Source organism: Pleurodeles waltl, chromosome 3_2 (assembly GCF_031143425.1).
Source record: "Pleurodeles waltl isolate 20211129_DDA chromosome 3_2, aPleWal1.hap1.20221129, whole genome shotgun sequence".
Lineage (NCBI taxonomy): Eukaryota > Metazoa > Chordata > Amphibia > Caudata > Salamandridae > Pleurodeles > Pleurodeles waltl.
This window is the reverse complement of record NC_090441.1, coordinates 157,136,596-157,163,363: the sequence shown is the minus strand read 5'-3', so window position 1 is coordinate 157,163,363 and position 26,768 is coordinate 157,136,596. Positions and strand designations below refer to the sequence as shown.

The window sequence follows — 26,768 nt, the reverse complement described above, 5'->3', positions numbered from 1 at the left end:
ACGCGACAGGGGTGCCCCCTGACCCCTCTTCTATTCACCTTAGCGATTGAGCTGTTAGCTCAGATGATCAGATCAGATCAGATCCAATATATCGCGGTTGAAGATGGGGGTTCTCCCTGGAAGACAGGATAGCTTTATATGCCGACGACATCCTACTGAATATGGAAGAGCCCAGTATATCGGGCCCACGGAGTCTTCACCTGTTGCAGCACTATGAGCAGGTGTCGGGACTCAAAATGAACGCTGCCAAGTCGGTGTTGGTCCCCCTGGCGAGTTCGCGTGACTGTTTTGACTGGCAGGACGGGACACCCTTACGTAGGCTCAGTTTCAAATATCTAGGTATTTGGGTAACCCTTCTGCCTGAGCTGACGTGGGCCAGAAATCTGCCTCAGCTCTTGGTCCGCATCAAGATGGTCCTGCAGAGGTGGCAGGCTCTGCCGCTAAATGTGATGGGCAGGGTGGCCCTATACAAGATGTTGGTCTTGCCCAGACTGCTATATGTATTTCAGAGTTTTCCCTTCCCAATCCCACGCTCCTGGTTTAGAGCTCTAAAGAGTGCCACCACACTGTTTCTTTGGAAAGGGGCCAGGCACCAAGTGGCGGCACAACGTTGCCGGAGAGGAATATACGATGGGGGTCTTGGCGCCTCAGATCCTTATTTATATTATCTGTCATCCCAGCTGCTGGTGATTCATGACTGGTTCACGAGGGAGTGGACTGACCCAGCCTATCAGGTAGAGTTGGAGATCTTGGGCTTTCCACGTATTCTTGATGTGCTATACGGCGCTCCCCTTCCGCAGGACATGGAAACAATAACTAATGTGGTTTTCTTGGCGTGGCGCACTGCGTTAAGGCATACTCAGTGGAATGATGTTGTCACCCAGCAGACCCCGTTATGGAGGGGGAAATGGTTAAGTGCGACGGCGGCTCTTGAAGGGTTCGTGGAATGGGACTTGTTGGTATTTCATTGGTGGGAGACGTGTGGAAAGGGGATGTACTGAAATCATTTCAGGAACTGCAGGCAGACTTTCAACTAACTCAAACGCAGTTCTTTAGATACCTTCAGCTTTGACACGCTCTGGGAGAGCACTTGCCGAGCGCGGGCACCCTGCCGGAGTTCAGCCCTCTTGAGGCCAAGCTGCTCATGGGGAGTCTGGGAGGGAAGAGTATCTCTCAGATCTATAGAATGTTAGTTAATAATGCTCCCGGGAACCTGGACTCAACTAGAACCAAATGGGAATCATGGGTGGAAACCTTAGAGGAGTCAGAATGGACGGAGGATTTGATGGCGCCAAGGGTGCTGGCGGTGTCAGCGAGACTTCGCGCAGTGCAATTCTACTATTTACACAGAGCATATTTGGCACCAATTCGGCTACACCTGGCTGGACTGCGCCCTACTGCTCAATGTCCAAGGTGTGATGGAGAGCCAGCGTTTCTTTTTCATATGGGCTGGTCTTGTCCGGTATTGCAGATATACTGGGGGAAAGTAGTTCACGAGCTGAGCAAGGTGTTGGGGCAGGAGATGCAGATGTCAGCAAAACTAATCCTGTTGGGGGTGATGGAGGAAATGGGGGGGAATGCTAGCGAAGCGTGCCCTCGCGGGTACGGCTCTGCTGGTTGCAGAGAGAGATATTGCTGCTGCCTGGAACTCTTCTGTGGGTCCGTCAGTTCAGAAATGGAGGAGGGGAGTGGACTGGTGCGCAAGCCAAGAAAAGCTGGTGTACGAATCCAGGGGTTGTCCTCGAAAACACGAGAAGGTTTGGGGACGATGGTTGGGAATGCTGTGAAAAGCTGGGAAAGGGCTTTGACTCTCAGTGTGGTGTTAATCATTGAATTGCTGTTTGTCTCCTGGAATGTCTTACTGTTAATTGTTAATGATGCCCTGGAGCTTGAGCTCACTGAGCTGTCTGTGTCAACTGTCTTGCACTTCTGTGTTTTAAAGATAAAAAATTTGTTTATAAAAAAAAAAAGTACTTGCCAAGCCTTAAACCCTCCTTTTTCTACATAAAAGTCACCCCTAAGGTAGGCCCTAGGTAGCCCATAGGGCAGGGTGCTATGTAGGTAAAAGGCAGGACATTAACATGTGTGTTCTTTATGTCCTGGTAGTATAAAACTCATAAATTCGTTTTCACACTGCTGTGAGGCCTGCTCCTTTCATAGGATAGCATTGGGGCTACCCTCATATACTGTTTGATTGGTAGATCCTGATCTGAAAGGAGTAGCCATGTCATATTTAGTATGGCCAAAATGGTGATACAAAATCCTGCTTAATGGTGAAGTTGGATTTTATATTACTATTTTAGAAATGCTACTTTTAGAAAGTGAGCATTTCTCTACACTTAAATCCTTCTGTGCCTTCCAATCAATGTCTGGCTAGGTTTAGTTGACAGCTCCCTTGTGCATTCACTCAGACAAACCCCAAACACAGGACGCTCAGTCTCACTTGCATACATCTGCATATTGAATGGGTCTTCCTGGGCTGGGAAGGTGGAGGGCCTGACACTTACATGTCAAAGGACAGTAGCCTGCCCTCACAGAAAGGACGGCCTCACCCCCTACTGGGACCCTGGCAGACAGGATGGAACTGAAAGGGGACCTTGTGCACTTCTAAGCCACTCTTTGAAGTCTACCCCACTTCAAAGGCACATTTCGGTATTTAAGCAGGGTCTCTGACCCTACCAACTTAGACACTTCTGAGGTAGACACTCTTCTTCATCAAGACACTTCCTGGAGAAGAGAACTTGAACCAAAACTTGCAACCTGCCAAGAAGAACTGCCTGGCTGCCCAAAGGACTCACCTGACTTTCTGTCAAGGACTGATGCCAAGCTGTTGCCCTGCTGCCTTGCTGCTCTCTGGCTGTGCTGAGAAGTGCTCTCCAAGGGCTTGGATAGAGCTTGCCTCCTGTCCCCCGAAGTCTCAGGACGAAAAAGACTTCATTTCTGCAAGAAGAACTCCCTGTGTGGCGGAAATCGACGCACAGCTGGCAGAAAACGACGCACAGCTTGCATCGCAGTGAAAAATTCACCGCACGCCGAACCAGAACAACGCAGCCCGACTTCGCAAGGAGAAAATCGACGCAGCACCCGCATAGTCACTGGAAATTCGACGCAATACCCACTGGATCAACGCACAGCTGAGCCGGAATGACGCAGCCCGACTTCCTGAGAAGAATCGATGCAGCGACTGCCGCGCAGTAGAAATTTCCATGCAACGCCCACCAGATCGACGCAGACCCTGTGACTTTGTCCTGTTAGTGCTGGATTTCAACACATCTTCCCCAGGGCGTCCGAAAATCCTGCAACCCGAAGAGGATCCAAGACCGAGCGCAGAAAATCGACGCAAAGCCTTCCCTGCATGAAAAATAAATGACGCATCGCTGTGTGCGGCCTGAGAAATCGACGCACGCCACCCTGTTTTCCACGTATCTCCTCCTCTGCGGTTGCTTGTGGAGATTTTGAACGCAAACCAGGTACTTTGTGCTTGCAAGAGACATTTGTTGCTTTTAAAGAGATTAAAGACACTTTATATCATTTTTACAGTGATGTTCCAAAATATACTTATTGCATTTTAAATCGTTTTGACCTGCATCTTATCAGATAAATATTATATATTTTTTAAACACTGCGTGGTGTATTTTTGTGGTGTTCTATTGTGTTATTGCATGATTTATTGCACAAATACTTTACACATTGCCTCCTAAGTTAAGCCAGACTGCTCACTGCCAAGCTACCAGAAGGTGAGCACAGGATAATTTGGATTGTGTGTGACTTACCTTGACTAGAGTGAGGGTCCTTGCTTGGACAGGGGGTAGCCTGACTGCCAACCAAAGACCCCATTTCTAACAAGGTCTTAGCCATTATACAGAACCTTGTTCAGGACTTTCAAAAGATACTTTGGCAATCCTATCAGAATACTGAGGGCCCCGCTTTTCTAAATACTCATGTTTTCAATAAAGTCCATAACAGGATTTACTTTTGTGAATGCTGAATGTGGCTTCCTCTGTTAGAAACACAACTTCTAGAACTTTGCATGATGGATAAGACAATACACATGAGTTAATCAATTGATACACCTGGTGGAAAACTCTGACAAAAGATGTGAAATATTAAGTGAACAATTGTATTGTCTGTACATGATCCAAACCCACATCCCAAAGACCTCAAGGGTTGTTTGATCTGCTACAAATACCACTTCATCCATGGTATAACTGTTCCATAGATTATACCACAGACCTTTCTTTGTAAGAAGGATACAACATCTGAACTTTGGTAAATTTCTACACTAAAGTAGCCCATAGTTTACCCACTCCCTATGATTAAGTAGTGCCTAACTACTTTTCTTGTAATTTTCGATAGGCCTCCCAGTTGATACAACCATCGCATTAAAAAGCATGTTCACTGCAACACGTTCAGCGAGCATGGTTTTTAATGACAATTAAATATATTCCACTATACGTGACAAGCACATATCATCTGTGACTGTATTCTCCTGCCTATTATCGGTATTAAAGCTTACCCATATTTCATCAGACAATTACAGTGGGCGCTGAATGAAGATACTTTTTCTTTTAAGGTTTGTCACTGGAAGAACCATGTGGCAGAATTGTTTTCTTGTGTGTGGCTCCAGAACGGTAAGTTAGTGAGCGCAAGCAAGATTTGGCATCCCCTGGCGCGGTTTCTGATCACTTGGAGGGCATCTGGTGAGATTTTTCCAACGGGGGCAGTCGCAACCATTCAAGATTAGAAGGCTGCCGCTCGAGTAGAAAATATATTTGAGCAGTAGCAAAATCAACTTGAGTAGCTGCACCCTCTGGTGCACCACGTGGTGCCGTTTGTGCTGATTTTTCAGCAATGAATGCACTACCGGCAATAAATCATAGCGCAAAGTGCCTATTTCTGTCCATTGGCGGAACTCAGCGGATATCAAATTCCCTGAGTTCCGCCCTACCCTACAAGATGCATGGAGCTCAAGGTTAGCTGACCCCTGACTCCAGCAAGACAACAACACCCTTGCTAATAAGCAAAGAATGATGAGTGATGTTTATATGTGCTTAGAGCAAACTAAACCAACACTATACCTACGCATGGGCAGTTGATAATGTTGTCTGCAACACACAGATGATGATGACTTCACTGAGCTAGTTTCCTTGGGGGGGGGCATGAACAACACCTTATTTCTATGGCCACGCTATTTACTGTTACTGTTACTGTAACTGGAGCCAGCTTTCAGGTTTGTTCTCGATGTCTATGTTAGGGAGAGGATGTAGCACTGTGGTCAGAGCGCCTGCCTCAGGAGCTGGAGACCCGGGTTCAAGCCTCGGTGTTGGCGCAATGTCCTGTGATTTTGGGCAAATCACTTAATTTCCCTGTGCCCACGGCCAGCACTTTGAGACCCTCACAGCTGATAAGTTGGGCTATATATAAATCTACATTTCATTTCATTTCTAAGTCAAGAGACTAATTTGTTTCCTTTACTTCCTCCTCTCCTTTAGATACCAAGTGTTCCCATGATGATGTGCACAAAAGGCGCAGGTGAGCCGCCCCAATAGGAAAGGTGGGACTGGACTATCCTATAAACAATACAAATTATGCAGGCTCCTGCACCTCTCTCGATTGGAGGTACAATCAGAGGAAATAGAGGGCCAAGTGGGCTGCGGTCCGCTCCCATTTTCCCCTCATCTAGCAACTTGGACCATGACCATGGAGATACTGACTCTTCTGCCTTACCTCTGGAGGGGCCAACAGAAGCACAAGGGCGAACCAGCAAATCATTCTGAAGACTCCTTGATTACGAGGCCATGGGGGCCCCCAGCTTCTTGGAGTGGCAACCCACACCTAAGGTGATATACTACCTAAAACAGAGGGTCTGCCAACCATTTGATAAGAAGGTCAAGAATGGATTAAGAGTGGAGTGCCTGAGACCTTTCATAGAAGGTAAAGTGGCTACCACACCAGACTTGGACACCACAATGGTGACCTTTTGGGGCAAGCTAGTTAAAGACCCCAAGAGGGCCAGCTAAATAATCATAGGGCCCTATTGTTCTAGAAGTACTGTGAGGTCAGGATGGGCCCAATGTGCGGTCTGCATGCTAGACTATGCAAATTGTACACTCTCTACAAATCATAGGCGTTCCATTCTTCTTCATTTGGATGCAAAACTAGGGGAACTAGCCTCTTCTGAATCGGGTCCCAATGCCAAAGGCAATGTATTCAGGGAGGCCTTTGTCAAAGATCTTTCCAAATTCTTCCAGGCTTTTCACATTGCTGGACAAAGCCCAGTCTTCGCTTAAGAGAGTTTTCCCCTTGAGGGTTTGGCTGAGCGAGTCATGTAAGGGGGCACTTGTCCTTCTGCCAGTTCTCATAGTTCCCAGGGATCTAAAAGACCAAAGTGAAACAACTGGTTAGAGCAAAGGGGATAAACTCCCTTTTACCTATCCAGGAGTAAGTTCCAGAGAGGACGAGCCAGACAAGGATTCAGCAGAAGAAAACCCAGCTTCCACAAGTAAAGGTGCGTTTTTCTTTCCTAGACGGCTGGACGCCTGAGTACCTTCACAAATGGAGGGAAATCTCCTCAGAAACATGGGTACTCCAAACAGTCCAGAGGTTTCAAATAGAATTGTGGGGCTCTCTGGCCCAGATGAGTCCAGCTCTCATAACCTTCTCAGAAGAAGTCTCTGCCTAGTGAAATCCAAAATTTGAAGGACAAAGCAGCAATAAAGGAATCCTTTTTCCAACCAAAGAGATTCTTAAGCAATGTCTTTGTGGTAAAGAAAGATATCCTTTTTGCTCCCAAGTAGATTGTTAAGCAACATCTCTGTGGTAAAGGGAGTAAAACTGCTCATAAACTTGAGGGAATTCAATGGATCTTTGGTTTACAGACATTTCTAGATGACGGGAATTCATCTATTATGAGACATCGTAAGACAAGAAGATTGATGATATGGCTAGACCTGAAAGATGCCCATTAGTTGGTACCAATCTTCCCACACTACAGACGTTTCCTTCAACTCCTTTGGAAGCAGCAGATTTGGAAGTTCAAAGTTCTCCCATTCAGAATACTGTTTGCACCATGGTGCTTCTCAAAACTACTAAAACCGGTGGTAGCATGGCTATGAATCTATGGTTGCATGCTGATTTTATCTGGACAATGTCATCTTGATATTGCAGAAATGGCTCATACTGTCAAGAGCAGGTCTTCTCTGTGACTGTTGTATTGTCTTCCTCGTGCCTAGGAAGGGCCTACTATCTTCAGAAACAAACCCAGACACCAGAATTCCACTGGGAGTCTAGTATTCCTCCAGAAATACTAACCAGCAGGAAGGAAATAAACCAGGGGCCAGAAAAATCTTCCAACTGTCTAAGCCAAGGTGAAAAGCAAAAACAAGTTAAAGCAAAGCTGCAGAAGGCGGAGAATCAATTAATCCAGGTGTGAGCAATCTAGTAAGAACAACTGTGATGCAACTGGACTCAGATGGACTCTGATTATATAGCACAGAACAGGACGTGACATTAAGAAAGAAGTGGTTTGGCTATCTTGGATTGGGAACGACTATATAGAAATTAAGTAACATTTTTTATTATATATTCTGTTTCAGGAGTTGTAGAGAAATAAACAATGTAAAAGCGTATTCTACTGTGTCTAGAAGCAATCGGGCCCTTGGAAACACCCCTGATGCGGTGTTTCAGAGTTGCCAGCATGCATGGAAGGACTCAACCCACAATCAATTGCATGGCTTCTATTCGGTCTGACATACACCAAATAAAATAGCCTGCTGCATTCTGAGACTCCTGCAGGCTGGAGCAGAAGACGCACAAGTAGACGTTCGCAGGGCCGGAGATGTGGCAGATGCCATGCCGAACATGGCGATTCTAAGGTGAGGATGTATTCCTTACAGTCATGCTTCCTGTAGGAAACTCCTGGTTTATGGGGAAATTTAGAATAAAATTGTTCAACTAAAAGGGGAGCGTGAACCTGTTCTGTGGGTTCACAGGAACAATCATAAGGATTATATCCTTTCCAGTCAATTAGATACTGTAGCTTCCCATTAAAATACTGGGAGTCACAACTTTTTCTGAGCCTCATGCTCAGGTTGTCCATCAAAAAGTATAGAAGCTGGTCTCTTTTTAACCTGAGGTCCTCTATAGCAAAAATAGGGTCTCAGAGGGAAAACATAAAAGGAAGGATGAACCCTCGAGGAAAGGGGAATCTTTAGTTGTAGTGTGGGTTAATGATTGTAGATATTTCAAAAGGACCAAAAGATCTAGAGGAAAACATGGATTTACAGATTGAGCAAGGTAAATTGGTAGAGGACAGCCAAATAGTGTCTTCTATCTTGTAAGAAGGAGCTGGCCGCCCTAGTTGAATGGCATGAAATATTTGTGGTCTGTAAATTTTGAATGAGCTTTTCTCAGAGCTTTTTTAATCTTTCTATTGAAATCTTGAACTGCAGGTACAGAGACATCAGTTTCAAAGGAATCTGGAAAGGTTTGTGAATGGACCCACTTTAGGCAAAAACAGAGAGAAGCTAATGAAGGTATGAATAGAGTTATTATAAACAAAATCTGCTGCAAGTAACAGGTTCTACCAGTTGTCCTGAGCAACATAATGCAGCATCTTATGAATTCTTTAAGAGTTCAATTTAACCTTTCAATCTGCCCATTCCCTTGGAGCTGAAACCCCAGGGGGTAGAGTTGTCTAAATGCCAAGCTTATGGCATAAAGACTTCCAGAACTAGGAGCTGTTCCTCAGTCATAGTTAATTTTCAGGGTTAACCTATGGATCCTGGATATGTCAGAGTTTAAAACTTAGGTATTTTTCTGATGCAGTTGGCAATTAGGGAAAGGCTGAATATGAGGCATTTTAGTATATGAATTCACTGTAACCTGTAAAACAGTGTGTGAGAGGAAGGGACAGAAATATGACTTCGGAGGATTTGTTCTTTGAAGAATTTTGGTGTTTATTAAAAAAAAGACAAAAAATAAATTGGTTGTGTAACTGTTATTTATAACTGTTAGATATTGTTCTTTCTTGTGAGCCTAGATCGAGGTTAGGTGGTAATATTATTATTCTTTTTCTTTTCAGATTCCCGAATGTATGCCCGCCATTACCCTCGGAGGAAAGGAGAAACAACACGGTAAGTATTCAGGTACTTTTTAATTATATTAGGCCATCACCAATACACTCAGTAGTGCTGAGGCATGTGGAAAAGGGAAAGCAAACCAATCTAGGCCCGTTTTACTTCTTAGAGATTGTGAAGCAAACAAAAAGCAAATCACCCAACATCTAATCAACTAAGCATATTCTATTTCTTCATACGCTTATGCTTTTTGTATTGCAACTATATCCTATCATCAATGTTGTCTGCATCCACTTTGAATAGTGGCCATGAGATAGGGGAGAATGTGAAATAGCCGGAAGGGATAGGGAATAAGGCACACTACCTTTACTAGCGTTTTCCCCAACCAAATGTGTGTCTCAGGCTACTGCTTATCAGAAGCAATAGCTGACCCCTTCCCCACTCACCGCTGGTTGCCACAACTGTCCATGAGGTACCATCTGCCCCCACCAATTTTCACACCACGTCTCTTCCTCGTCTGGCGACTCTCTGTCCTCTAGTGCACAAGGCGCCTTCTCAGCGGTCTTCCTCTCGTTACCAGATTCCGTCTGGGTTTTCTACGCTCTTTCTCTTGCTCCGCAATTCAGCCTCTCCTCTTTCTCTCCGCCTCCAAGTTCTGCCTTCCTTTTTATTTCCTGCTTCTTCCTGGGTTTGCCACTCCTTTCCACCCCTTCAGGTTCATTACTATCCTCCATCAAATCGTGGCCCTTCTATAAGAAATCATTTCCAGTTCGCTGTGGCTGAAATTGAAAGTCCTTTGTTACTCTTGTGGGCCCTTTTGGAATGTGCGTCTCCTGATTGGCGTTTTCTATTTTTCCTTTTAGATACCCTTCGAGTCGCACTCCGGAAGCGCTACCCAGGCCCCCAAGGGAAGATGTGTCAGGTAAGGAGGGGGTTTGGGTTGGCTGTTCGTCACACACCTCCACACCTACTTTCTTCCTTGGAAGAAAAGAATCAACAGGGTATCGGGAAAAATAATCTGCGTCGCTTTGTTCTTTTCCCTTTATGTGTAAGGTTTTGAACCTATAAGGCTGTAGTGCTAAGAACCATCTCAGTATATGAGCACTGTTGTCTTTAAGGCGGCTCATCCACTCAAGTGGGGCATGATCAGTGTAGAGAGTGAACTCTCATCCTTCGAGGTAGTATTTAAGGGTTTCTATGGCCCATTTAATAGCCAATGCTTCTTTTTCAATGGTAGCATACTGTTGTTCCCTGAGAAATAATTTCCGGCTGATATATAGGATGGACCTCTCGGTTCCATTCTGATCCACTTGTGAAAGACAGCCCGAGGCCTACTCCTGAAGTGTCTGTCTGGAGTACGAAGGGTATTTCTTTAACCCCTGAAATGCCTTAAGGATGACCTGGTCAGGATTTCTTAAATGTTTTTCAATTGCGATACCTTTTTTCAATAAATCTGTTAGAAGTGTTGCTATTAAGGAAAAGTGGGGAATTAATCTCCAATAATACCCAACTAACCCAAAAAACGTTCATAGATCTTTCTTAGTCTTGGGGAAAGGAAGCTATTGGATAGCCGTTATTATTTCGGCCTCACGTCTTACCATTGATTCGCTTAAAAGCCGACCTAATAATTCACTGAGGTAGTGCTAGGTGGCTTTTCCTAGGATTGACTGTTAATCCAACAGAACCCAAGGCTTGTAATACTTTTCCTAGATGTAGTACACGGCCTTCCCAAGTGGGACTGAATATAACATTTCGCCTAAGTAGGCGGCTGCATAGGCATGGTAGGTTGCTAACACTGTGTTCATCATGCGTTGGAAAGTAGCAGGCTCCCCATGCAGACCAAAAGGTAGAACACTAAATTGAAAAAGCCCCTTCAGGGTGGAGAAAGACATCTTTTTCTTATCTGTGAAGTTTAATAGCACCTGTTAATAACCCTTACAGGGGTCAAGAGTGCTAACATATTGGGAGTCCCCTAATTATTCAATCATTTCATCGACCTACGGTATGGGATAAGAATCGAATTTAGAAATCTTGTTTACTTCGCAGAAATGAATACAAAATCGGATAGAACCATCTGGTTTAGGTACCAACAACTCCTTTCACTCACTAAGGGCTCTCTGATCTCCATCTCTAGCATTGTTGGGCCTCCCTCCTGGCTTCAGGTATTTTATATGGTTTAAGGCGGACTATGATTCCTGGAGGAGTGTGAATATAATGATTGATAACATTGGTCCTCCTGGAGTGGTGGAAAAGACCGATAGGTCCAGAGATAATTGCGTAATAAGGTCTTCCTTCAGGGACTGTTCGAGGATTGGGGCAGTACAGCCAATGATCTGCTCTTTTACACTAACTCCCATGGTAGAAAGAACAGGAACTGTCCCTTCCCATTGTTTTCTTTGTTTAACTCTTATAAGTAACAGGTGTCAATCTTTCTAATACTTTATAGAGCCTTTTTCATTTACATAAGGACTTATTGGGGAGGGATGGTGTCATCAATAAAACCATATCTCCCTCCTCTAGTTATCTTAGGGTGGTGTTTTTATCATATTACACTTTCTGCAATTGTTGGAATTGTTAGGCCTCTTCTAGATTCTTTTGTGCAATCTCACAGATCTGTCTGATACGGGTCTTCAATTCAGCAACATACTCTAATAAGGCCTGGAAGTATCATCTTCCTGGTCCCAGGTTTCCTTTGCCATATCTAACAGGGTACGTAGCTTATGTCGAAAAAAGAATTCAAAGGGTGAGTATCCAGGACTGCTTTGCTCTTTGAATCTATTGGCAAACAGCCCGAGTGGTAACATCTGATCCCACTTTCTTTTTTCTAGTTCTAGCTATTTTTTCAGGGTGGTCTTTATTGTTGCGTTATAGCATTCCACCAAACCGTCTGTTTGTGGGTGGTATGCAGCTGTATGGATCTGTTTAATACCCAATTATTCACAGATCTACTTCATCAGTTTTGAAGTAAAAGGAATACCCTTATTGGTTACTACTTCTCTGGGGAAGCCCACCTGAGAGAATATCTCTATCAAGGCCTTGGCTATAAGGGTAGTGGTAGGCCTTCGTAAGGGTATGGCTTCTGGGTATTGAGTGGCGTAGTCTACCACTACTTATACATATTGGTACCCATTTTAGTGGGAAGTAAGGGTCCTATGATATCCATACCTACTTGAGAGAAAGGAATGTCTAAGACAGGTAAGGGTCTTAAAGGGGCTCTTCTTGGAAGCCTCCCATTGTCCATCTGGCAAATGGGACATTCTCTGCAGTATCCCTTTATCTGGTTGTATATTCCTGGCCAATAGAAACGATCCAGAATGGACTTTCTGGTCTTCTCTGGCCGAAATGTCCTTCTAACAGGTGACTACGTGCTAGAAAGAGTACTTTCTCTTTAAAAGGGGTAGGCACTAGTAATTGTTTGTAATCATTTTGCCACCTTTCCTATACAATAACTCATGTTAGCAAAGGAAGTACGATCCTACCGCTTGTGGGTCTTCGTCTTCTCTGGCCCCTTTCCATGCTTCTACAAACTGTGGATCTTCTCGCTGTGCTGGTCCAAAACTTCTGTCAGATTCACAAATTAAGTTTTCCCTCTGAACAGGGAAGTCCTTGGATACCTGCTGTTTCTCCTCTCTTCTTTGCTTTCTGGTTTTCAGTACTTTCGGAGTAGTCCACTTTTCTTCTGCATTCGCAAAAGGGGCCATTTCCAACCATTTTTTACCTTCTCTGCAACCCGCATTCACCATGTTCTCTAGATCGGGTGGTCGGATCCCACAATCAAGGACTCTGGAAGACGGGGTATAACCCCTACACTCAGTGGTACAATTGGGCCATCTCCTTGTTGGATTTGGACTTCGGCAAGGGGATATGTTTTTTATCCCCATTGACACATTGAATGGATACTTGACCCCCTTTTGGAGAAACACCACCCAGTATATCTTGGGGTCTTACCACGCTTTGGTGACACCTGGTGTCTAAGAGAGCAGGGACAGTTGTGCCATTGACCTTTATTAAGCAGTAGAAGGAGGTTATTTTCTTTGGAGGAGTAATAGGGTGGCTTGGTTATCCCTATTTCCATGGGTTCCTCCCTTTGTGAACACTGTCTAGCAATGTGACCCACTTTCCGCACTGGAAGCATGTGGGGCTAAGCATAGAGGCTCTGGGCCCGGAATTACTAGGCACGGTCATGGTCTCTGTCTTCTTGAGCTTAGGATTTCTTGTGGGGTTAGGGGACTGAATGTTTCGTCCTCGCCACCCCATCTCTTCTTTCCCTTAATAGACTTCCTGGGCTCTGCTAAAGGCACTAGTGAGTTCAACTGCTGTTTCAAGGGTTAGCTTGGATAGGTGGGTGTAAGGAGTTCAGATATTGCTCCAAATAGATTTTCTCCATAATGTCCTCCTTAATGACTGATTCAGATTTGAGCCATCGGTCCGCCATGTCTTGGACTCGATAGTAAAGGGCCCAGGGTGTTTCTTGTGGTCCTTCCCTAATATGTTGAAATCTCACACTAATCGTCTTGCTATCTACCCTAAGTAGTTCCAGGATGCACCTTCTAATTTTTCCTTATGGTGTAGTACCACGGGGATTGGTGGCTTGATACGCCGTTTGTAAGTCTCCAGTGAGGAGTAGTCCTAGATACTGTCGCCATCTATCTGGAGGCCATGCTGCAGCCTGGGCCATCCCTTCAAAGTTATTAAAGAAAAAAATCAGGGTCTTCCTCTTCTGTATATTTTTGGAGTACTACTGAGGATAACATCATTGTTCCTCTCTGTTGTCCAGAAGGTCTACCAACTTCCCCAGAGAGGTATCTGGAGATTGTGCCACCTTGTCCAATTTCTCCTCTTGTCCCGTAAGTACTTTTGTTAAGGTTTCTCGTTCCTCAGTCGCTACCATCAAGAACCGCTCCATTATCTCTTCAAGCTTTTGTTGTCCTTCCCCCATTTTCATCAACATAGCCTCCATTTCCTCGGGTCTCACTTCTGACACCACTTGTGGGAGTGAATGATGGAAATATGGCTTTGAAGGCTTTGTTCTTTGAAGAATTTGGACATTTATTTAAAAAAAAAAAAAAATTGTTGTATAACAGTCAGATATTTATAACTGTTGGATACTGTTCTTTCTTGTGAACATTGATTGAGGTTAGGTGGTAATATTCTTCTCCGTTTTCTTTTCAGATTCCTGGATGTATTCCCACCAATACCCTCGGAGGAAGGGAGAAACAACACAGTAAGTATTCAGTACTTCATAATTATATTATTCCGTCAGCAAAACACTCAGTTGTGCGGACTCCTGTGGTAAAGGGAAAGCAAACCAATCTAGGCCTGTTTTACTCCTTAGAGATCATGAACAAAAAGAAAACGAAAATCACTCAACATCTAATGAACTAAGTGTATTCTATTTCTTCATACGCTTATGTTTGTTGTATCGCTACTATGTCCTATCATCAGTGGCATCTGTATCCACTTGGAATAGTGTCTGTGAGCTAGGGAAGAATGTGAATTAGCCAGAAGGTAAAGGGGATAAGGCACACTGCCTTTACTAGCGTTTTCCCCACCCAAACGTGCATCTCAGACTACTGTTTATCAGTGGCAATAGCTGGCACCTCCCCACTCATTGGTGGTTCCCACAACTCGCTATGAGTTGTGGAAAGCATTTGCGTGGTGCCCGGTGTCGTCAGGCTCCACCAATCTTTGCACCAGGTCTCTTCCTCGTCTGGTGACTCTCTGTCCTCCTGTGCACAGGGCGCCTTCCAGCCATCTTCCTCTCGCTGTCGGATTCCATCTGGGTCTTCTCCGCACTTTCTCATGCTCCACAGTTCAGTACCCCCTCTTTCTCCCTGACTCCCCTTCTGCCTTCCTTTTTTAGGGTTGAGCGCACAAGCGCTCAGTCCCTGTTGTAATCTTACTTTGGGCTTGTAACCACGCCCATGTAATGCTTGTCATTTTCATCGGTTCGTGGGCCTGCCTTTTAAAATCCACTTGCTTTCATTAGTGAAAAGCATGCATATGTTATGCCTTTTATGGTGTTTAGCCCTCCTCGAGCGCACCGGCCAACTACTGAAAACTTACGAGGCTCAATGTTTTCAGCCTGGTTTCTGCACTACTTTATCTTTTTATTTTCCAGTGCGATCGCGCTGGGTTTGACATTGCGCGATCGCACTTGTGTTTTTGCTTTTCAATTTCAGCGCAATTGCACTGCGTTTTACATAGCGCTCGTTTTTTTTCTTTCTATTTGTGTGGCAAGAAGAGTCCGATTAGGAGTTTACACGCTAACAGCTCTAACTCGAGCAAATGCGAGACCTATTGCATTGCAAATGCTTGTAATTTCCTGCTTCTTCCTGGGTTTGCTTCTCCTTTCCACCCGTTCCGGTTCATTGCTGTTCTCTATCCAATCACGGCCCTTGCTAGAGAAATTGTTACAGGGTCTCTGTGGCTGAAGTTGAAAGTCCTTTCTTACTTTTGGAACCTGCGTCTTCTGATTGGCGTTTTCTGTTTTTCCTTTTAGATGCCCTTAGGGTCGCACTCCAGGAGTGTGACCCAGACCCCGAAGGGAAGATGTGTCAGGTAGGGAGGGGTTTGGGTCGGCTGCTCGTCACATAGTGCAATTTTTGGATCGAGCTAAAAACACTAGAATGTCCTTCTGATCAAATCCTCAGTGATCCTTTTATCTCTGTGTCAAGAGATCAATAAATCATGGCATAGTTGAATTATAATTCTTTGTGAATATTTTGAAGGGATGAAGAGTTTGAGGAAAAAATGAGGTCATTTATCTTGTTTAACTGGAAATGAGGAAAATGTTTTTTTCAGATCATGGAGATTTACTCTTGGTTTCTAGGCGAATGGATTCTAGAAATTTAGAAGTGGTTGAGGAAATGAACGCTTGAAGCGTAATTATCTTCTATACAGTCTCAAACACTTTTGCTCTGGAAACCGCATGGATAAAAATCTGTGATATAATTTTGATCCAGGGATGTAAGTGAGAAAACAGTGGAATTGTTGAAAAAAGAATACAAAGTGAGCTTGTCTTCTATTCCAATGTTCTGTCTGTTGACGAATTTGAAGATTTCTGTGTTCAGTGCATACTGTTACCTGAAATTGTGTTCAAGTAAAAAATGTCTCCACTTGATAAAATCAGAAGTTATAGCCAGAAGTAGACAGACGTTATTTTACCAGAACTGAATAATTTTTCAGCTTGTGAGAATCTGAGTGAAAGAAAAAAAGCAATGGGATGCTCTTCATCATCTGTACCAATGTGAACCAAGGCAGCTCCCATAGCTTGATCAGAAGCATCTGTCTGAATGGCTTGGAGGGCTCAGGTTGCTGTAAAATAAGATCTTGAGTGAACCCTTTCTTTAGTCTTTCAAATGATATAAAGGCATTTTGATTACATTGAAAGCATTTAAGGCCAGATGTAGGTAGGTCCGATTTTGCGAATCGGAAATTGCGAGTCGGTGCGACTCGCAATTTCCGATTCGCAAAATTGGATGCAGAACGGTGTCTCAGACACCGTCTGCGAGTCGCTATGGGATCGCAAAGACCAACCTCATTGATATTAATGAGGTGGGTCGCATTTTGCGACCCCATAGCGAGTCCCTGCACTCACAGGGATGGTGGCCTGCTGAAGACAGCAGACCTCCATGTCTGTGACCGCTTTTTAAATAAAGCAGTTTTTTAAATTTATTTTGAAGCCCGTTTTCCTTAAAGGAAACGAGTTGCTAAATAAAAAAAATAACGAAACCATTTGGTTTCGGTTTTTCAGAGCAGAGCTGCTCTGAAAAAACCTTTTTGGCAACATTCACAAAGGGGAAGGGGTCCCATGGGGACACCTTCCCTTTTGAGAATGGGTTACCACCAGTGTGACACTGGTGGTAACTGTGAATTGCTTTGCGACCGCATTCGCAGTCACAAAGCAATTTAGCATAGCAATGCGAGTCGCAAATAGGAAGGGGACACCCTTTCCTATTTGCAAGTCGCATTCACAATTTGCGAGTCGGTACTGACTCGCAAATTGTGAATGAGCATCGCAATCGGCATTTTGCATGGCGCAAAATGCTTGCTACTTCTGGCCCTTATTCTTTTTGAGTAGGTAAATGATCGGAGTAGCTGGTTTGAAGAAATTCTTTATGAATTTCTGATAATTATTGGCCAGGCCTAAAACACTTTCTGTTTCCTTTACTATTCATGATAAGTTTCTGGGATTTCAGATAACTGAGACTCTGAATGGGTAGCTTCAGAAAATATTGGAATGGCCCAATGCTAGGGCATTTCCAGTCATATTAGTCACAATAAACCCCATCTTACTTCTATTGCTGGCATAAGTATTGGAGTTAGAGATGAAATGGATCTGACAATTGTCTAGAAATACCTTCAGCTTTCTTAGGCTTTCGTCAAATTTTAAATCTATCAAGCAAGCCACAGGAGGAGCCAGAGAACATTGTTGCATAACAGCAAGACATTGACCTAAGGAAGCATTTTCTGTTGTCAAGCTTTGGTCTTTGAAAGTAAAGTTGTCAACTCCTGTGCTGGGCTGCGGAGCTCATTGTGCAGATACTTTCACTGGAGGACAATGGTCTCCAGACAAATTCTCCTTACACATTAACTGATTGGAAATTCTGATGGGCTTGTTTGCCATTCAGAGTCTAGTGAATGACAAGGTGGATGAACAACAACTCAGCGATACAATATGTCAACAATCTGGGGGGCACCCGATCGAGAACTATGACTGAGATTACAAAGGATATTTGGAATTACTGCCTGGAGAAAAAAAAAGTGAGTGTGATGGCGGTCCATCATACAGAGCACTCCTACAAGGTAGCAGACTGGAATTCTTGCTTCCTGTGGCTGGAAACTACACGGCCAAGTCTTTCCCCAGATGTGCCACAAATGGGACACCCAAATCAGAGATTTATTTCTGTCTAGGCTGAATATGCAAGTTCTGCTATTCTTCAGCTGGAGACTGAACTCAAAGGTGGCACAAGTGGATGCATTCCTCCAGGACTGGAGAGAGGGTCTCAACTATGCATTTTCCCCATTTATCCTGATAGGAAGCACAGCTAACCGGCCGAAAAAACCACAGGAGATGAACTTAGTGACACTGGTATGGAAATTTCAAGCAAGGTTTCCCCTTCTTCTGGAGTTGTTGTATGAACTACCGGTCATGATTCCCTGTTACCCACGCAGGCTTCAAGACCCAGGAGAGAAATCCAATCACATGGTGAAGGAAAATCTTCTAAACCCAAAGCCCTGGTATTTTTCTGTTAATGATGGCAGCTGCCAGGCCTTTCGCAGGAGGCTACTGTCTTCACTGAACAACTGTGGGCAATAGACACCCGCAAAAGATACAGATCAGCCTGGTCAACCTGCTGCAGTTGGTGTGTAAAGAAACAGGGGCCAGATGTAGCAAATAAAATATTTGCGAGTTGCAAAATGCGAGTCCATGCGACTCGCAATTTGCAACTCGCAAATTGGTATGCAGTACGGTGTCTCAGACACCGACTGCGACTCGCTATGGGGTCGCAATGACCCACCTCATGAATATTCATGAGGTGGATCGCAAATTGCGGCCCCATAGCGAGTCAAGGCACTCGCAAACATGGAGGCCTGCTGTAGTCAGCAGACCTCCGTGTTCGTGACTGCTTTAAATAAAGCAGTTTTTTTTTTTTAAGTGTAGCCCGTTTTCCTTAAAGGAAAACGAGCTGCACTTTAAAAAAAAAACGAAACCTTTAGTTTCGGTATTTTTTCAGGGCTGGGAGTGGTCCCTTGGACCACTACCTGCCCTGAAAAAATAATATGGGGTCCAGTCACAAAGGGGAAGGGGTCCCCTGGGGACCCCTTCCCGTTTGCGAGTGGGTTACCATCCACTTCAAGTGGATGGTAACTGCGACTCCATTTGCGACCGCATACGCGGTCGCAAATGGAATTGCATCCCACTGCGAGTCGCAAATAGGAAGGGAACACCCCTTCCTATTTGCGAGTCGGAAATGCATTTTGCGAGTCGGTCCCGACTCGCAAAATGCATTTCTGCATAGGAAACTCACATTTGCGACTCGCAAATGGCCATTTTTGCCGTTTGCGAGTCGCAAATCGTTTCCTACATCTGGCCCCAGGTGGCTCTCCTGGAGGCAGACATTATCTTGGTGTTGAATTTTCTTGCACAGCTGGCAGTCGAAGGAGAGCACACTCTACCATTAACTCCTTTAGATCAGCAATTACGGTTAGTCACTGCCCCATTGCAAGCAACCTTATTGGTTCCCACCCACTACTATGCAAGCTAATGAAGAGTATCAGACTGTGCCATCCTCTGCCATCCAAATACACCACAACATGGGCTGAGAATATAGTTCTGAGGTTTTTCTGTAATTGGCCAGACAATCCTGATCTGTCCAGAAAAACACTATTTGTGAAACTTACCACAATATTGTGACTCATTTCCTGTAAAGGTGTCTCGGATTTGTGAGTGTTGAATTTACCAGGGCAATCCTTTACACTAGAGGGAGTTGTTCTACCATTGCCAGGCATACAAAGTCCAACATCCCGACAGTGATGAATCTATCATTCCCTAGCAACACAAAGCTGAGTGATGTGTGTCGCTTTCAGGAATACACGAGTACGTCTAGGGACCTTACACCCAGGGGAGTTAATCAGTTGTTGATTTCTTCAACAAAAACTCAAAATGCAATGTCATCTGCCACCTTGGCCACATGGATAATACAAGAAGTGGGTATTAGTGCCTCCTTTTTTGCTGCCCACTCAACCAGAAGATTCATTTCCTCAAAAGATCTTACTCTCGGGGCTAGATCAGAGGATACCTTGAAATCAACAGACAGGTCTTTGGACTCCATTGTCAATAAAGTTTACTTTAAAACAATTTCAGAAATAGCTATGTTGGTGGTAAGCTTTAAATAAACATGATTGAAGCCTACAGTGCTCACACAGAATAAAAAATGTCCTAGCTATCATGAAGGAATGTTTCAATTACTATTAAGTACACAGAGGTGATTTCAACCCACACTTATGGTTTACTTAATGAATTGTTGATTATATTTACTATACTTACACTGTTGTATTTTGATGTACATCATGCCCAACTCCGTTGATAGGCTACTGAAAAGATTTGATGTAGTTATTTACATCTACCTGTCGATTGTTAATAATATGCTTATAAATGGAAAATTGCTGTTTTGTTGACATTTCATCTATAATATAGACAGGCTTGTGATTCTTTACTTGAAACTGTGTTCTTACCTCTGCAACTAAAATTGTGCTTTTTACTTGGGCATTTTATTTGTTGATTTTTTTAAAGTGGTGGGGCTTACAAAGCTCAAAAGGCGGGTGTTCTTGGCATTGCACTGCACTTCGTTTTTTACTAATTGAGACAACTTGAGATTTTGGTAGGCGCTCTAGTTTTTCTCCTGCCCATTCTACGAATGAAGGGCGCCGTATGGATGCACGCAACAGCATTCCAAAGGCGGGTCAAGGGGAAGCCTATCTGTGCCCGGCCAGGAGCTGGGGCCCTGCTCATTTTCCCCAAACCAGGATTTCTTACACCCCCGAACAACTGTGAGCATTTCAAGTGAGTTTAAATGATTCCTATTTGCATCCAATCAACCTTAGCAAGACTATACTTCAATGTTAGGCATGCCATTTCGACCCAAACAAAACCCACTCTACCAACATTACTACTCCAAATGAACTGGAGGGGTGGCAGATGTGCTCTATGATTTGTAGATCTCTTCGGCTCCACCAGTTTAATCTGTTTTCGCTTATCTGTGAAGAACAGCCTGATGTGCTATTACTCACTGAAACATGGCTCCATGAAGGTTTCTTGCCAGAAATGATTCAGGCATTGCCTTCAGGGTACTTTATCTGTGGCAGTGATGGAAGGGATAAGATTGGAGTGGGGACTGCCATCCTCTATAGACAATGACTTAAATGTATCTATACACTTCCCTTCCAGATTGTGAAATTATTTCCTTTTCATTAAATATCATCCCTTCTTTGACCTTTTCCAGAGCGTTGATACAGATCAGCCGCCAGGACCACATGCTCAGTTTCTTCATGCTCTCCCTGATGCAATCATCAGTTTGGCAGTGAACAAAGCTAATTTCACTCTTATGGGAGATTTTAATATTTATTTTGACGACTTAAATAGCTCTGTGGTTATGAATCTACTACGTGACCTAGCATCTTTACAGCTGACGCAACACGTTGAGGGTCCTACCTACAAGAAATAGAACATATCATTGATCCTATTTTTAGTAATCTTCCAAATTTCCATATGTCAAACCCCCTCCCAGTTATATGGTTAGACTCTTATCTGATACCCATCACTTTGCTAGGTCAGGCAAAGAGTAACCCTCTAACACAGACCATGGGGACAGATCGCAGCGGGGCTAAACGGAATCCCACAGAATGAGAAGTTATCCTAGGTAACTCCAGACCTTAACTAGGTGATAATGTTTCCTCTGCAAAATTAAAATTTACAGATTGGATTAAAAATTCCTTGAACCATACCATTCCTTTTAAAACCCTCAAATTTGCAAGTCAGTACAGATGGTCCCATGGTTTAATTCCTGCTTATTGGTGTTAAACAACTAACAATGAATGCAAAGGAATGGAGAGGAAATGGAGCAAGTCTTATGACTCCATGAACAAACAGCAGTATAAACGAAAAGCAATAAAAGATTACCATTCTGAGAACAGAAGTGCTCAATTGACCAATTATGCATTTAAAATAGACAAGCCCTTAGGCTCAACCAGAGAAATGTTTCAACTAGTCAAATCTTTCACCAATCCTTTACATGCCGGCTCCCTACCTTTACCTACTGCGGCACGTTGTAACGACTTCACCAACTCTTCCCTAAAAAAAGGTTACAGGCATTCACTTTCTGACGGGGTCAGGCATTCAGAGTAGGCTACCTCCCCATGGCAACCTAGGAGTCCTATGTAACCTCTTTCGTCCTTTCCCCTCATTGGTGCAGATGATCTATCTGCACTATTAAATGCAGTTAAATCAGGGTCACCACTTGACCCTGCTCCACAACTTATTTTGAAATAGTGGGCAGAACAAATCTTCCCAGTACAGCAGTACTAACCTCTGGAATTCTCTACAGATGAAGCTGCAAAAAATTGAAAATGAAGTGACCTTCAGGAAGATGCTAAAGGCATGGCTGTTTGTTTAATTGAAGTTGACCTGACTTTAGTTTAGTACTCATGTTCAGTGATGATTCAGGGCCCTGTTGGTTCTTCAGCGCTGGAAGTCCCATTGGGTAGCCATGCATTCTACAAATCATCTAGAATAGCACTGTGGGATTTTGCTTAACACCTCCTTTCATTTTCACAGTATTGGAAGAGAAAGCGTGCATGCTCAGGGGTAGAAGCAGTTCAAAAAAGGCTTAGAAAATGTCTTTGATGTTCTACTTCATGTTCTCAAGCAAAGAAAGAGGAGGCTACTCTATCCCAGAGGTGTTTTCTGGTACTGACTTTGTTCTGACTGGTCATTTGGACATCATGTGTTCTCTAAGATTTTCCAGTTGGGTAATGTAATTCTTGTTTATATTGGCTGCTGTGAGTTAACAGTAAAGTGAGGGAAGTATAACCTTTGCCCCTGTGTCCTTAATAGAATTGGATCTTTCCTTCACAATAGCTAGGAAATGCTGTGCAATGACACACACAAGAATACATGAGTTTGCTCGAGAAACTATGTACTCTTAAAGAAAGGAATAAAAAACATAAAGGGACAAAGAACGGAGGAAGGAAGGAAGGAAGGAAGGAAAAGAAATGAGTTAAAGAAGGAAACAAAACGTGGGGAAGAAACAAAAAGAGAAAGCAAGAACAGAGCAGAGGAACAAATAAAACAGAAAATGAAAGCAACAAACCTAAAGAAATGAGGAAAAAAGAATGTAGACAGGGACAAAGCTATCATTGGTGCAGCTGGTGCAAAGAACCGAGGGTCCAGAGGTCGGAGGGGCTCAGTCTGCCCTGCACCAGCTGATGTCATTTCAGAGGCTGCCTCTTCTGATTTTTAGGTCTCCCGTTAACAACCAAGACCTTTTCATTTTACTAAACACACACACACACTTAAAGGGACTTTGAGCCAGCTCTCTTCATTCATTGGTCTGTTGTTGTGGCATTCACATTTTGCTTCCACCCACTACAGCATACTACATCAAAAGCATGGGGCAGTTGATCAGCCTACTTTAGCTACTGGCTAACTTAACTTTCAGAAAGTGCGTTTAGCACTTTCACAAGGAGCACATCCGCACACATGGTAATTCCCTTCAGAGTTTGTTATTTTTTACTTTACTATTTAGTGTTGCCTGTGTGTGTATGGAGTCTGGTGTGATAGCAGGATATTTTCTACCAGAAGTGAGTACAGGGTCCCAGCTTTATCAGTTCTTGTCTCCTGCTAATGCAGTTGTACATTCCTTGTGTTTATCTGACTGCTGCTACTTCACAGAACCTCTAGTTAGTACATTTATAACTGCACTCCTTTATGTCATGCTGGTATATATTTTATTGTAATTTAGAGCACCAGTTAAACTTGTAAACCAATTTAGTTTGTATGTCCTGTTAGTGTGATTTCTAGTTAGCTTCCAGTGCTCTTGTATGCAATGCTTACATAAGCATTTAACTATTATATTACAAATTGGAGCTGTGCCGTTTATTCAAATTTCCTTATCTGTCTGTCTACCTATCTATCTATCTATCTATCTACCCACCTAACTGTATATCTATCTACCTGCCAGCCTCTCTGGCTAGCTGTCTATCTATCTATCTGCCAGCCTGTCTGTCTGTCTAGCTGTTTGTCTATTTAGTGTATCAAATCTAGCTACCTATCTGAGGAACCTTCTCTGCCTTTGCAAACCTCTCAATTTATATATCTTTTCAACAATCTGTATTAACCTTTCTATATAACCTTCTTTATCTATGCAAACTGCTCTGTCTATGCCAACCTCTCCATAGAGCTTTCCATGTAAGTCTCGCTATCTATCTATACAACCTTCTCTATATATCTTTGGAAAACTCTCTATCTATTTTTCAGCCAACTTTATCTACCTTTTCACACCTCTCTATTTATAATAATGATTTATAAAAACATTACCAAAAAGCATTAGCAACGGTTAGAAGCTGGCAGCCAGTGCCAGAACAATTGCCATTTTTTTACTCTGGTGTTAACCGAGAGCTTTTGATTTTTACTAACATTATGCGAATAACATAGTTTATGATAGGGGATGATAGATAAACTTCACCCATTAATCTCTGGTTGTGTCAATCACATGTTTTTCCCACTCCAGCATGCATCATGGAGTAGTGGCTCAGCCCACGTCAGTCACTGGCTGACTTCAGTGTGAGTTATGGCATTTTGCATTTCATAGAGCGCACATCCACACACAAAGTAGTTCCCTTCAGGAGTACTACAGCAATGTGCTTTTTTTTAGACTAATAATTTTTTTTTGCCTTTAGCCCTTTTTAGGGTCGAGCCTGCTTTGCATGCGCTCGCGCATGCGTATAGCAGGGAGACTCTTTAGTATTTAGAAAAGGGCTCCGAGCCCTGTCAACTTCACGTCAGTGCTTTTTATTGGTTCGTGGGCTTCCCTAATTAAATCGGCTTGCTTTCATTAGTCGAAGGCACGCATAGGTCATGCCTTTTCCGGTGGCTAGCCCTCCTCGAGCGCAGCGACCAAGTACAGAAAACATGTGAGGCTCGCTGTTTTCCATCGGGCTGGTGGACTTTTTTTTTTAAACTAATTTACGAGCCCGATCTCGCTTGGCAGAAGTCGAGCGCTTTACCTACTTGATTTCACTTTTTCGGGTTACGTGCATAAATGCACTTTTGCCCGATAGGTGAAAAGTCGGGTTAGGAGTTTACAACGCGATCGGCTCTAACACGAGCAAACGCGAGACCCGATGCATTGTAAATGCTTGTTATTGATGGGGACCAAGCAGCTTCCTCAAAAATAAAGTTTTGCAAAGATCATGACAGAACAAGACAAAAATGCCAAAGCCAAAAAGCTGGTGGGCAACGGCAGACCTATTGGCTTTGCCCACTATTTTTTTTTTTTTTAAGTGTGTACCAGGGGCTTGGTTGTGATTACTTTCAGGGGGAGAGGTAGGGAGGGAGTAAATGGTAAGGTAATGTATTAAAATAAAATGGTAAGGTAAAGATGGGTAGGTAATGAAGAGAGAGGATAAGGAGAGAGTGAATAAACGCAGGTCAGTAAGCGATGACCTAATGGGAGATGGAAATAAGGTTGAGCAAGAAAGAAGGATGCACACTTGCCAATACTTCCGATTTTTTAAGCCACTTTTTTTTTTAATCTCCCACTTACCTCTTCTAAAATGTTGGCATGTCTGAGGATGAGAAAACTGGGCAAGGAAAAAGAAAAAGAAAGGAACTAGAGATATGGATAAAAGGGAGGATGAGCGAGAGACTGAGAAAGGGATAGAGAGGAAATCATTAAATAGATTAAGGAAACGAGAGGAAAGCGGCGCGGAGGCAGTGAGATAAGAAGAAAAGACAAGTAGAATGGGGAACTCGGAGACCCGTAAATTACTTTTGTGTAACCGGTGCAGTGACACCAGGGTTCGGGAGTGTGATGGGCACATTGCACCTCAAAGCAATATTTTAATATCGCCTGAGTAGCCTAGTTTAATTGTATACATCGGGTCCCTGACCTCCTAGTGAAGCCACCGGGGAAGTACGCCAGAAATATGGGAAGCAGAGGCAAAAGTAAAAGTGACAGGCGTACAAAAAGTGAGAGATAAAGAAAACAAGAAAAAAAGATGTATCCTAACGAAAAAGAGAAATTAATTTTCACGAGACGTGGCCATTGTTTATGAGGAAGACGTTTTTTTTTTTTTTGTTCAAACCTACAGACAAGCAATTACCATCTGCCACGCACAGCAGGCATTGAGAGCTACGTAAAAAAGGACGTAAAAGGTGCGTGCCGGCGGCGTAGCCACCACCGCTGGCACATCACGCGCAGCAGGTTAGCGCTCTAGTTTTTTTCCCGCGACGCCTGCGGCTACACTGACCTAGCGTGAGGAGCTCCGCGGAGATGGCCCGGCCGATGCCCCCGCCGCCACCGGTCACGATGGCCACGTGGCGGTTGAAGAGGCCGGGGCGGAGGACGCTGCTGAAAGCCATGGCTGGGTGTGCCGCCAACCCAGCTGTTGCTGCTGCCAAGTGTTTAAGTGAGCCGAGGAGGATGATCGCTGGCAGAGAGCCAGGAACGTTAGTCTTCCGGCGAGGGCCCGCCCCGGTGCGGCGTTCGGCAAAGAGCTGACGAATTTGGACCTGGGGAACCTTGTTTGACTGTCGCCGTCGGTTCGACATTTTGTGATTCTGAGCAAACAATCTCGCCATGCCACTAAAATAAAAAAAGGAAAAATGTAAAGTTGTGTAATGGAGCTAGTGCTCTTGCAGTCACGCTATAAAAAGAAAACCTTTCGCCGCTCCTGTGGTGGGAGGGTTGTAGCAGGGAGGTTGTCAAATAACAAAGAAACGCATTTAAAATTGCGTGCAGGAGAGTTTATTCATATCAAAGGGACCCACGCACATAGCTGCCTCTCCGTCCTGTCGCAACGGTCAACTCGAGACCGAGCTGCTCGCACTCCAGAACGAAGAGAAGCAACCAATGAAACAAGGGTTCCATCGGAACCATGCGCGTGAAACATACAAAAGAAATAACA

General features: G+C 43.9%; 1 protein-coding gene across 2 annotated transcripts in view; it reads right to left on the bottom strand.

The window, feature by feature from the left end:
* Positions 1-26,447, bottom strand: part of LOC138286617 (peroxisomal trans-2-enoyl-CoA reductase-like) — a 315,538-nt gene extending 289,091 nt beyond the window's left edge. For both annotated transcript variants that reach the window (XM_069227047.1, XM_069227048.1), the window contains exon 1: positions 26,112-26,447. In XM_069227047.1, the coding sequence (XP_069083148.1) occupies positions 26,112-26,442 (331 nt within the window). In that variant the 5' untranslated portion in view covers positions 26,443-26,447. The remainder of the gene's footprint in view (positions 1-26,111) is intronic.
* Positions 26,448-26,768: the final 321 nt, after the last annotated feature.